Here is a 14130-nt window from a genome sequence, read left to right as displayed (position 1 = left end):
GTCCCCTTCGGCCGAGCGATAAACGCCTTTCGACGTTGCTCAGAGTCAATCAGATTGCTGTCTCCTCCAATGGGGAGAGAGCGCGGTCGGATATTGAATGGAGGAAAGTTTTGGAACACAAGTTGGAGGGGAAATTGAAGCATCGTCGACACGAGACAAACAAAGGATTTGACGACTTTGAAAACGGGTTCTTATTGCAGATAACAGAAGATAGCATCGAAATTGATGGAGTACAATCAGAGAACTGTACAATTCTTTGAGAAAAAAAGATTACGCGTTCTGCCTTTTGCTAAAAGATGGAAAAACTATTACGTGAGTTTAACTTGAAAGAATAAAAGTGAGAAGTGATTTTACTGCAAACCTGTAGAGTGTTAAAACTCGTAAATGCGCAAACCTCCGATAAAAGTAAACGACATCCTTATTGGAAGGTAAAAGAAAAAAGCGGAAGCCATTCTCTTTCGAACCGGACGCGAAACGTTTTTTTCTTTTTTTTTTATTTTTATTTTCACTTGGTCTCGCGGTCGAGTGAGATTCCACGTTCTCGGTCGTGTACTTACACGCGATATCGGTCGAGAAACTTTGCAGGAAGAGGAAAGGCAAGAAGAGTGGGCAACCGGACGACCAAAAGAAACGGAGAGATAGAGAAGGATTATTGGAATATATATTGGAAAGTGGTTTTCTCTCCCTGCGTCCCGAGATTGCGGCCGGGAGAATCGGGAAGCGGAAGAGAGGAGGAGATGGCGAGGAAGGAGGGGAGCCGCTCCGGCGTCTCGCGGAGCGTAAAACGAGAGATCGCGGCGTTTATCGTAAGAGGATGCATTCCACGTTAGCCTGGCGCAGCCTTGCCAAGGCTGCGCTTCGTAATTCAAGGCGTACAAGCGGGGAATGCGAGAATCCGCGCGCGGTATGTAATGTCTTACGGTAGGAGAGGGTTAAATTACTCGTCTCCCTTTCTTCCTCTCTTTCTCTCTCTCTCTCGCAGCCTGCGGCGACGCTCGCTGTTGCCGGGAAAAAGTGCGGACCATGGCCAAGGAATTAATTGCGATTGCGGGCGTTTAATAGTCCAACAGCGCGGCCGCTTTAATGGTAACCGCTCGTACGAGTGTTCGCCGCTGAATTAATATTCGCGTGATGCCCGCGCGGGAAATTTACGAGCCGCGCGATTACGAGTGGAGAATAGCGTCGCGCGCGCTTCAATAAATAATGTGACATAGTTACGCGCGAAATCGCGTCGTAAAGACATTTGTCCGGCTCGCAGGAATGCGGTGGGGAAACGATTACGATCTTTGAAATTTGCGGGATTTTCGGGTTCGCGTATCTGTGCTATGAGACGAACGCTGAAACATGAATCTTTAGGAATGCAAATAAAAGCGATTATAAAATCCGTTCGCGCACACGGAAGGAAAATATTTTCACAATTTTATTACGCCATCTAAAAAAATTAGCTACATTTAATATAAATGAGAAAATAACTTTGTTAGGCCATCGAAATATTACAATAATATAAGACGCCCAAGCGTGATAATGTTGCTGCAAACGGCTTTGACATTTTACCAAGTTAAATATCCTATACAATTTTTTAAATGGTTCGACGTAATTTATTTCATATCTGTATTTGTTCTCTTCGTGCAATACTCGAACGCTATTTTAAATTAACGGGATTATGTGTCTCTCTTTTCGCAGCTCACGTGGACAACGAGGTGTACTTAGGAAGAGCGTTAGAGCGACTGGGCGACGCCGCTCTGAAGGAACAGGAACCAGACATAGGCGCGGCGTTTCTCAAATTCGCGGTGGTCACGAAGGAACTGAGTGCACTCATGAAGACCCTGGTACGTGCACAACCCTACAAGCAGAATTTGTGTCAACATATGCGGATCACGAAATATTCCGTGCTTTCATTCCTGACGGTTCCATGCACGGAATATTTCACCTCTTGTCGCTTTTAACCACGTTTCTTACGTGACAGTGAATAAATTCTGTGGACGTGATTAATTAAAGTAAATAAGAAAAAACCGCTTTGCTAAGAGATGGGCGTTGAAAGCATAACACGGTTAAATATACGGTTAAATGATCATATTGTTGACGCAATAAAATATACAGTAGACACTTAGCTTTCAAGTTTGGAAACACTTGCGATTTTCTCGCATCTCAAAAAGTTGAATATCTTGGTGAAAAAAAAAAATCAATGAGAAGTTTTCCAACTGCGTATTTTGAAGAGTAAAGATAGGACTTTTTTAGATTTGTGTTTGAATTTTGTTTCTATATTTTGTTTTTATATTAAAATTGAAAATTGATATTTTTCACAGTATTTTTATTTGATGAAATATTATCGGATAAAAGTATTTTAAAGGTTTTGCGAGCTTTAAAATGCTTTTTTATTATAAAAATTGATACGATTTTAGCATGATATCGAATTTTTTTGCGTAAAAACTCGTTTTTTTTTTAGTAAAATGTTTTGCAACTTGAAAACTAAAGTGAATAAAGAGAAAAAGAAAAATAAAAATGTTTGTTATAAAGTTCCGAATTCGCACAAATCTCATCAAAATTTTTAAAACGTACACCGATCGCTGTCGCGCGATTGTTTGTTTATTAAAATGTTTTCGAACTTATGGAGAGTACTGCGTGAAAAATTGCCAAGTGGCACGTTAGAAAGCGCAGTGTCCGAGGATAAATTCTTCAAAATCGCGAGCGCGCGTTGTTGGTACCTACAGCCGAACTCCTCGTTCTCAACTCTTACAATTCACGATTGTACGACGTGAACGTATTAAAACGGGCGACCGTATAAACGCGTCCTCGATGCGCCGTGCACGCGTTATTGGAAAAATCTCTTCACGGTCCATCGTCACCGGTGGCAACGACCGGCTGCGTAGCCTGGCGTAGTACGCTCTTTCCCGCGCGTATACATTAGCGTACGCGCAAGAATAGAATTTCTAAACCGATCAATATGAAATCGCGTGCCGGGGTGCGCGACGAAATAAAATTTCGCGCCCGCGGGCTAACGGTGACTGTCGATCGCGCGAGACTTTCGCGACTAGTTGCCGATCAGCACGGTCGAGGAAGAATGACTGCGGAGCCGAGGACATATGGCACGATCGCAGCACGCGTCCCGTCGAAGAAGCGAATTGATCCGCTGGAACAATTTTTCGTCCTCGTCGTCGTCGTCGTCGTCGTCGTCGTCGTCGTCGTCGTCGTCATCGTCGGGATGACACCGTTGCACCGCGATTGAATAGCATAACGCGTATCGGGTATCTGGGTCACGATGAATGATGAATATAAGATGAATGTAAATTCATGGGGAGATAGATTCTCGACTCTCTAACGCTTAATCTTCGTTCAATGCTTCGAGTAACTTTCAGCGCTGTCGAACGTTCGAATCTTTATCTCGCGACTCTGAAACTGTCTGTTATCTTGTTGCAACGTACGTGGAAAGAGCAATTTTGTCGAAATACGGATTTGAAAATAATTATGTAAAACCATTAAAAAATTTATATTGGACGTTTAGCTGGTTGCTAAAATATCAAAACTTTTTGCAGTAATATCATCAACTCTGAATGTTTTACATAATTATTTTGATAGTTCAATACTAAACTATTTTCTAATCTGTATCTAGCTAAATTTTTAGCTACTACGTGTATTATAATAAACGATTAATTGCAAAATTGGCTGGAAAAAATAAGTGACTTAAATTTCGATTTTTCTTATCCAATGAAATCAATTGACAAGAACTCTAAAAATAATTTTAGTATTTAACATTAAAATATGTTCATATAACTTAACGCAACAAGTTATTTTTGTTTTAGCTACTATATCATATTAATTACTATAGTTTAGTAATATTGTAATAAAGAAAAATGAAACCAACCAATAATGATGAATTAATAATAATTGAACCTTATAAAGTCGTTTTAATTCTAATTAATTTAAAATACTTTTTTTTAACAAAAACTTTGGAAATAATTGTTACTAACTTTTATATGAACTTTTAGTTTAATGGGGTAAACGTAATAGTAACAGAATGAGAAAATTTTTATCTGTATGGATCTGTTTTGCATTTAACGATTTATTCAACGTCTTATAACAGAAAACTAATTTATTTACTACGTCGTTTTCTAATCCATTATGGATGTAATTTTGGATAAAGCTTAAATTGCAACAACTTTAATTGACAACACTCTCTCATTGTTTTCTATTTGCTTTATTCTTATTAATAATAAATTTAATTAATCATTAATTAAAAAAGATCAGTTTTTGCCTTTTTTCAGAAAATATCGATTTTAATCATCGGTATGCACTTCGACCAAAAATATGGAATTTTATCAATTCTAATTAAATGGCTTTGTTGAATTTACGTTGTATTTACGTTGAACATCTCATTTCAAATATTATTCGAGAATCTCCGGTTTCGAGCAATATTCGAAGCAATTCGTATCTTTATGCGAGCGAATTGTTTGAGAACTTTGAAAAGAACTTGAGCGCTTGCAATGTGCGATTTACATCCAGATTGCATAGCGAAGTACGCGCAAATACCACTACGAAACAAATCATGAAGAAACCATTTCGCACCCTGCAAGTTATCGCGATTACTATTATTACGTGCGTACATCACACACAGCACTATAAACACTCTCTCGCATCTCTTTTTTTTTTACTTTGCAGTAAACTCATTACGAATATCCTGACTCGGTCATTTGTAAAATAAAACTAAAACAATTATTATTATGTAATGAAACAGCGTAAAAAATATTTTATTACTTGTTTTTTTTTTGTTTTTTTTCCACTGTTCAATCCATTATGTCATTGTTTCGTAAAAAATACTGAAAGTCTACTCGCCACGTTCATATATTTTCACTTTTCTGACGTCCAACTGCACATACGTTACCATACGTTGATGATTGTGCTCTGCAAGGAAAACCTTCTGCGCTCACTCGTAATTTTTTGCCGCGGTGACTTCTCTCGTCTTCCTCTTCCTTAGTCTCTGCCTGAGATTGCTTGTCACTCCGTCGAATTAAGAAGCTTGATATATAGTGGATCCACGTTAACAAGACTTCGTGCCCAACAATGCGGAAGAAGTGATATTAGAAAAGACGAAGTTTTACGTAAAAAAATAATATTGTATCAAGTAGCATAATACATTTTTTTTAAATTATTTCTTCTCTTAAACCGGTTTAGTAGAAATTTTGCTGAAAATAGAACGGAGATTTCACCGAAGATGAATATTTTACTTATTTTCAATATGAAAACTCACAGTGTTCCTTCATCGTACGTCTTCACTGTGACCAGCAGAAATAAAATTTCGCTGTAAAGTCAGGGGTCATCGCATATATTTTCTCTATATTTTAGAAAACCTCACATTAACATCATGCATACTTTTTTTTCTTTTTCAAATATTTTTTTACTAGAGTAAGACTTCTTTCATACAAATTTATTTATTTTGGAAATCTATATGAATTTTTGAAAGTCTCTAAACTCAATATTCTTCAGGCTGTAAACTGCACATCTTGTTCAAATGCTTGTACATAAGTTTTATAAGCTAGCGGAGCAAAGTGAGCAGAACAAATTCTAAATAATATTTTAGCAATAAATGAGCAACAAATAAAAACATTCTTTAAAATTGGTTCTGCTCACTTTGTTCCGCTAACTTAGACGTTGCTAAAATGATGGTAGAAACGATTGGAGAATTTCTACTTACCTGAAACAAATGAACCAATAAACTTTTTTTAATTTTTATGAATATTGTCTGTGCTAAAATAAAGTTAAGATATAACAAAATAAATGGCACTGTAAACGTCAAAGTTTAATTTTTCCATAAGTCTTGTTTTTTTTTTATAAAGAAAAATATAAATTTTAAAAATATTGATTCTAGTACAGAGCATGTACGATAGCTCATTACAGATTCATTAATAGATTAAATATTTTATTAATTCGTTTCAAATGGATAGAAATTTTCCAATTAGGTCCATCATTATTTTACGAGAGCGTAACGGTTTATAACATGGAGAATATCGAGCTAAATTTTCAACCACTCATACATATAATTTAAAAATAAATAAATATGCATGAAAAGCCGTACATTAATCGAATGTATAATGTTATTTCTTTAAAAAACAAATCATGTAATTTAATTTTGAAAATCGCTTTTTAAAGCAGAATCCTCTTTTAGCTAATTTCTTTCAGTGAAATCTCACGGAACGCAGTGCTGTACATATTAATGTACGCCGTTATACTTTACCGCTTCTCGTAGTACACTGATTCCGTTTGAGAGAATACATTTGATACATGGAAAGAGCTCGAGACACAATAGACATCAGTTAGAATCGCATTCATGTCTCATTGAATTCTAAAGAATTGCTATCGAGAGGGAAGAAGCGCAAATGAACGTGAATGTCTCTGCAAAATGCTCTCCCAGTGCCAATAAATCGGCCAAAAGTACTAGAGGCGGGAGAGGATGTAATCGTCCGGGCGTGGATTTAGTGGCGGATTCAAACTGGTTCTGCCTGTGTTCAGACGCGCGGTTTCCTAAGCTCGCGCACTGTGCGATTAGCCTGCGCGGCACAAATCAGGACGTCTCACGGCGGCGGGATAATTACGTTTACTGAAGCGTGCACGGACGTTATAAGCGTCGGCCAGGAGGCTCTCCTAGATTCTATCACGCACGAACGACCGCGCAAATTTATATTTATCGAGGGCTTTTAAACGCGCCGCAGGTCGCGGATTTCAGCGCAGCTCCCGGTGCAACGGGCACGCTCGCGCGGTCGCGAATCGAATCCGAATTCCGGCCATTTTTGAGCACGACTTTGATTTTTTCGTTCGTTTTTCCTCGATTTGAGCCATTACGCACGATCGTTTACGATGACGTCACACGTGCAGTCGGTCAAAATGAATCTGCATTCGATATTGGCTCCGACTCAAATGGCGCGATGCATTCCAGCGAGAGCCGGAAGCAATATCCGACGCGTTCGAGCCCAAGAACCTATTCGATCGTATACTACTCGAATCGAACTCGGGATTAGCATATCCGATCAATTAACCGTAATTGGGATTGGCAATTATTTTTCCTTATCGCTCACGATTCGAGATAATTTCGGAGAACGTATAGAATTTATTTGAATGCTGAAAGCTTGACATTTATGAGGCGATAACCTGAGTCACCCGGAAATTTTCTAGCAAAAGCAGGATGGTATTTACGTACTTCAATTCTCTCTCTCTCTCTCTCTCTCTCTATTTACTGTGTCAAGTATTTACGAAGATCGTCTTATACTTTCCTCCCACGCGCACGTGCGCGCGCAGTGTAAATTAAATTCTCTAAAAACATTAACAAAAATTAATATTTTCTTATATTATTATAAATAGAGAACTTTGACCGATGTGTGAAGAAAACACAATATAAATGAAATGCCACGTGTTTATCGTTATCTTCACAAAATTGTCTGTAAAATTATCTAGCTGAAGAAATAGACTTATCTTATCTTCAACTAGATTATTATACCGTATATTATGTTCGTCTTTATCTTAAATAAAAGAAGTGTTATTTTTTCAAATTATTTAAGATAATGTGAAGAATTTCGAGAATAAAGCGTTGTCCTTATATATATAGCCTTAATTTTCATGTTATTATTTATTCTAACGAGAGAATTTTTCAAAGTAAATAATAGGATTGCGTTCCGAAATTTGCTACCAATACAGAAAATTTGTGTTGTACATAACATAAATTATAGATTTTTAGTACTGGCAGTGTACATGTGTATCGGAGTACAACCAAGATTGCACAGATCAGTAGTAGTGCAATATAAAAATTGCCTCGAAAACTATAAATTTGGAAACTTACAAGAAATTTGGCAGACATTATATAATGCGAGTCATGTATTCTATTTTTTGTCAGTTTAAATTATTACAAGAATTTTTGTTTAAAAAGATTTAGAGATAAAAATACGAACATATTATTTTCATATCCTAAATTGTTTTGCTCAATAGTGATATTGTTTAAAAATTTATCTAGAGAAAACCATATATAATTTTATCGTTTATGTATATAAATTAAAATTAAATTATTTTGATCATATCTAAGATACAATTATTAAGATGCAACTTATCTTATCTTTATCTGGATAATTTTAAGTTATCTAAACGCAACACTAGAAATGTCTCATCATCAGTTATGAGTCATAGCTAGATCTTAGCTGATGTTCGTGTGATATTATATACCCTTTCAAGTTCACGATATTTTTTTAATTACTCGATAACATCATTCAATTTACTAGCGAACATCATTAATTATACTTGCGTAATTAAACGGATCAAAATCGATCATTATTATTACTCGTGACCTGGTAGTATAAATCTCCGCTGAAGGAGATCAGATAATGATTCGATACTGAACGATTAGAGCCAATTATGTTTCCTTATTACATTCCGAACGACTTGGTTTAATAAATAAAGTGCAGTTTGGCATTTCTATTCGTGATTCTCGCCTCCCTCGCAAGGAAGAATGTGTCGCCTTTACGAGTCTGTTGCGTATTGTTCTCACGGGCCCGTTATGCGGCTTGATTGAGCACTTTTCAGCCGAGTTTCCACGAGTGCCGGGAATCGCGAAGCGACCGAGGGATCGCCCTCGAGAGAGCCGGGCTCCGGGAAAAAGCCGCGGTTCTATTCAGGGCGAGCGAGGCGACGCGGACGAGCTAAGCGAAGTGCTGACGCGAATCGACGGTGATTCACTATTTACCGGTCGGATAGAGCCAGGCGATGGTCGGATTCCCTGCTACGGAGTCCCGAAGGCTCGCATTTTTCATCGCCGTTTTCCATTCGTGTCCTGTCAGACCGGTTATTCCGATAAACAGATAAAACATTGCACTTCGGTCAATCTGAAATAAATAACCCGTGCTGTTCCGCGAAGATAAGGAAAGCTAATATGTTCACGTCTGTATCTAATAGATACCGGGAGCGCGTACGCCATCGGTATTTTTATCAGAATGTTGGCAGTTGTGTTGAGCACGGATGCTGCACAATGAAATTTGATTACGTTCTGATTTTATCATTGTAAAAACAATCATTCATGTCATACCTGAATACTTAAATATATAAGTTTTTTTATTTACATTTTTCTAACAATAAATAAATTTATTTAGGAAAATGTCTCTTTCTCCATTGTAATTTTCTGTTTTTTTTTTCTTTAATGTATTTTCCCAAATTTTTGTAATTTAGCAGAATCTAGTTAGTCTTAGCGTGTTAATTAATTTATAGTTTATTATAATTAATTTATAAATTATATATAAAAAAAAGAATATTTGTTAACTATTGTCTTATGATTCCAGATGCAAAACATCAACAACATCGTGATGTTTCCACTGGATTCGGTGCTAAAGGGTGATCTGAGGGGCGTAAAGGGGGACCTGAAGAGGCCCTTCGAGAAGGCCTGGAAGGATTACGAGGCTAAGTACGCGAAAATCGAAAAGGAGAAGAAGCAGCACGCGAAGGAGGCCGGTCTGATTCGTACGGAGGTCACGCCCGCCGAGATCGCAGACGAGATGGAGAAGGAGAGACGGTTGTTTCAGTTGCAAATGTGCGAGGTGAGCGATGTAGATCCGAACTATGAGGTATAAAACGGTGTAACATCACGTCAACGGGAGACGTATGGATGCTATCGGTGCATGTTATCGATGCGCGTCCACCCGATATCCGGTAGTTCAGATACTGTCGTGCGTCAGCTGAAAAATGGGGGTACACTTTCTAACTCGCGAACTTCATTTACATTTTACATTCCAGCCCACTCTTTCCGATTTTTCGCGGTACATTTACATTCGACAGTCGATACATGGTGCTCGAGAACTACATTCTAATCTTGAGAAGGCTTAAGATACTAAAGCAACCTTGATGTAAACAATATATAATGTGGAAAAATATAAAGTGAAATTTATTTAATAAATAAATTTGTTTATAATGAATTTATAAAGTTTATTTATAACCATGAGTATAACATAATTATAATACGTATATTATAACAATTGTATTCGATTAAATGTAAATAAATTTAATTCTATACTTTTTATTGTTTTCACAACCAAAAGGTTTGCCATTTATAGAGTCATTTCGAGTTACGCATAATTAAGAATAAAAAATCTTTTGGCGAATTAAACTATAAATATTTCAATAAAAAAAAAAAAACTGTTTGCTTGAAATGGATTGTAATTTGAGTCAGTTAGCAGAGTGTTCGATGCTAAAATTTGCCTTGCCCGCTAAAAATGGGTGGAGCTCACTCTAACTCTTTGGAAAGATCCATAGATTAAAGGAGTGGCGACAGTCCCCCGCACACTCTGTGTTTGCGGATTGCTTTTACGATACGCTCGATAAAAACATTTGAGCAAGCGAGGGTAGAAACGCAGAACTGCTGATCATTGCTGTGTTTGCTTACAGTATCTGATCAAAGTGAATGAGATCAAAACGAAAAAGGGTATCGAGCTGTTGCAGCATCTAGTCGAATATTATCACGCGCAAACAAAGTGAGTATACTTATGTAATGCAGTCAATCCTTCGATATTGTCATTCGAATCGCGAATCCATTACGATATCAAATTGATTTTAAGCTATCACAGTAAATGTACCTCTCAAAATATTTATCCGCCTGAAGCCTCAATCTATGTGAGGCTTAATGGAGATTGAAGAACGATCGAAGTGGCCAATTCGATTTTCTAACGTTCTTACGTTCGGGATTTTAGTTACTTTCAGGACGGCTTGAAGACTATTGAGCACTTCGGCTCGTACGTGGCCGACCTGAGCGTGAAGTTACAAAAAATCAGACAGACGCAGGATGAAGAACGGAGACGACTAACGGAGCTTAGAAGTCTTCTTAGAAGCTCCGGATGTGACAAAGAGGTACGCCTATCGACGAGAAGTTATTTTTTCAAAGTCAATTCGTCACGGAAAGCGCGATGAGTGTAGATTTAATAATACTTTTAATTGGTACCGTCGTTTCTTCATACTTTCGCTTGATACTGACGATAGTACAGCGTTTCTCTCTTTAAACTTCATTTTATTCGTATGAGCCTATTTAAAGGGAGTTAGTAATTAAAAGGCTAACAATAGCAGTTTTACTCGGGAATTTGTTAAGAAAAAAATGATTAATCACCGGAGGTTTTCTTAAATACATTTTTATCTATAAGTAAAAAAATTTACGTTAAAAATTTTATGTAAAAAAACTTTTATGTCTATTCATGAATAATGATTGTGGCAGCTATCGGTGCAGATCATTTATATTAATAAATGTTTTAATTTACGGGGATTAACATTTTGCAGAATGTTCTGAAAGCAAAATGCTTTGAGAATCTTCACGAGAAGACTTAAATGTTGTCCTCCACGTAGGGCTTCTTAAGCCTATTCATTTTTAACAAAATGACGTTATTTGAATCGAAAACATGAAATTTTGCCTACAATTTTTATTAATATTTTTATTAATAAACTATTTTTATTAATAAAAAACTATTTTTATTAATAAAAAAATTTGTTAATAAACATTTTTATTAAAAAATCTTATGTGGAAGACAAGATTAAAGCAATGAAGAAAATGCTGTAAAAATTTCAGCCAAATTGATCGAATAGTTTTTGAGATATTGTGATCACCCGGTTTGAAAACATTGTTTCAAGAAAAACGTTAAAGAACATTCGCAAAGAATAGCTTCTGGCGATTGAAACGAAACTTACTTCTGTCTTATCTAACGATTAACCGTTAGAAACGAACGATAAACAATTGTCGTCCTATTATGATAAGAGAAATAGGAAAAAAAAAACGCTTTTATTTTAAAACATTATCTAACGGCACAAGCCACGTATTAACATGCGGAACTTTTGCAACATTTAAAATTCTGCACATTAACTTCGTTAATTTTAATCAGATTTGAGTAAAATTTTACTTGCACGTTCCACACTTAATATTGTACTTTAAGAAAATGCAAAAAATAAAAATTTAATTCTTTTCAAAAAAACTTTCAACTTGCAGTTTTCTCTCCTGTTATAAAATTAAATACTCAAACTTTGTTAATATTTTTATCTTAGCTTTGCCGTCTTGTAGTTAAGAATTCCCTTGTCAATTTTCGGATTATCTCACTTAGTCATTCTACTTACAGCATCTTATATTACGCATAAATTTTGTAAGCTATAAATCTTACGCGGTTCGCAGCTGAACGCGAATGCGAACGCGGGTTACTCGCTGCACCAGCTGCAAGGCGACAAGCAGCACGGCGTCACGCGCTCCGGTCACCTGCTGAAGAAAAGTGAGGGCAAGATGAGGCGAGTCTGGCAGAAGAGGCGATGCGCCGTGCAGGCAGAGGGCTACCTCGATATCTGTCACGCGGACGAGAACAAGCCGCCCACCAGGGTGAACCTATTGACCTGCCAGATTAAGTTAGTGCCGGACGACAAGCGAGGCTTCGATCTCATAAGCTGTAAGTGTTGCGCTTGATATACGAGCGAGCTTCCAAGAGACGCCCGTCCATCGTTTCTTCACAATGAACGGCGGCCGCGTAATACCTTCATTGTTTCGATTCCAGACAATAGGACGTACCATTTCCAAGCGGAGGACGAGGCGGACCAGCGCGCGTGGATGTCGGTTCTCGTGAATTGTAAGGAACGCGCCCTGTTGCGGGCGTTTGACGCGAGCGGCAAGGCAGAGGCCGGTAGCGGCAATCCCAGCCTTGTAGAGCTGCAGCAGGCTGTTATACGATGCGTTATGCGATTACCCGGAAACGATCAGTGCTGTGATTGCTCCTCGCAGAACGGTAACATGAATATTGGATCGTTTAGCGGCTGGCCGACCGGCCGGTCTTTTTTCGACGCGTGCCAAGTCTGTCCGTTACATTTGACGCATGGCTGAAACGATTTCTCCGTCAATTTACCATATTAGAAGTAAAGAATTTACATAAAGAATTAGCATATTATTGAAATAAAGTATCGACCCATTTATAGATAATTTCAATCAAATTTTTTTCTCGGTGGAAATTATTCGTTATTAGAGTTATTACACAGAAAAAAATTAGTATCAAATCAACAATTTATTGTTTCATATATGAACAAGGATATAAAATCTTTTTGGAAAAATTTATAATCTTAAACAGACGTAATTTGCTTACATAAAGAGAAAAATTTTCTTAATTATGTCTTTAAGATTATAAATTCTTCAAAGAAGATTGTATATTCTTATATACGAAACAATGTATTGCTGATTTGATACTAATTCTTTTTCTGCGTAGACAGTCGTTATTTTCAGTAGCAACTTGCAATAATTTAAGTCTTAGTAAATTAATAAAGTTTCTATTGAACTAATATAAAAGTCTAAAGTTCTTCCGAAAGGCGTTTGTGCCGAAAGCACAATCATCAAGTGATATGAATGTCTGCCGGTTCGTTGGTCTTGTCGTATAGACGGGCATTGTGGTAAACGTTTCCGCGTAACAAAGCCAAACGAAATGGCAACTTCGCTCGCGCTCCAGTTCTCGCGGGGGCGTTTTGTTATCGAATGACAATTGTGTCTCCTTTCAGACGCCACGTGGCTGTCGACGAACTTCGGTATAATAGTGTGCATAGAGTGCAGTGGCATCCACCGGGACCTGGGCGTGCACATATCGCGGATACAATCTCTGACGTTGGATAACGTCGGCACCGCTCAGCTGCTGCTCGCGCGACACATGACGAATCAGGCTTTCAACGAGGTGATGGAGGCGACGTTGCGTCACAATCTCAAGCCGTCACCGACGTCGACGATGTGAGCGAACTTGTTTCCTATATAATTTATCCGCGCAGTTGGCATTTACAGAACACTCTCGTACTTTCACCTTGTGTGCGCTCGACATTTTCATACTTGTTTCTTGGTACTTAGGGAGGAGAGATACGAGTTCATACGCGCCAAGTACGTGGACAAGAGATACGTGATGAACACGTGCGCGGACGAGCGCGATCTACTTTCCGATTTAGAGCATGCCGTTAATAACCGCGACCTGCAGCAACTTCTGCAAGTTTACGCTGAGAACGTAGATCTGGCTGCGCCATTGCCGACATCGGTAGGACATTGTAGCGCTTTCTTTACAGAGCTAAATTCACAGGAGACAATTAAGAGAAATATTCTCTCACCATTATGTCAATAACACAGAT

At 37.8% G+C, this 14130-nt stretch overlaps 1 protein-coding gene across 4 annotated transcripts in view; it reads left to right on the top strand.

Annotated features, from left to right (window-relative positions):
* LOC105195505 (arfGAP with SH3 domain, ANK repeat and PH domain-containing protein) overlaps positions 1-14130 on the top strand; it is a 65831-nt gene that overhangs the window by 40370 nt on the left and 11331 nt on the right. For all 4 annotated transcript variants that reach the window (XM_026135989.2, XM_039452372.1, XM_026135987.2 and 1 more), the window contains exons 3-10: positions 1684-1829; positions 9309-9563; positions 10408-10493; positions 10710-10866; positions 12167-12431; positions 12537-12764; positions 13522-13744; positions 13859-14039. In XM_026135989.2, coding sequence (XP_025991774.1) covers positions 1684-1829; positions 9309-9563; positions 10408-10493; positions 10710-10866; positions 12167-12431; positions 12537-12764; positions 13522-13744; positions 13859-14039 — 1541 coding nt within the window. The remainder of the gene's footprint in view (positions 1-1683; positions 1830-9308; positions 9564-10407; positions 10494-10709; positions 10867-12166; positions 12432-12536; positions 12765-13521; positions 13745-13858; positions 14040-14130) is intronic.

This window comes from Solenopsis invicta, chromosome 8 (assembly GCF_016802725.1).
Source record: "Solenopsis invicta isolate M01_SB chromosome 8, UNIL_Sinv_3.0, whole genome shotgun sequence".
Lineage (NCBI taxonomy): Eukaryota > Metazoa > Arthropoda > Insecta > Hymenoptera > Formicidae > Solenopsis > Solenopsis invicta.
The sequence above is the reverse complement of the archived record's forward strand: the minus strand, read 5'-3'. Positions and strand labels throughout refer to the sequence as shown.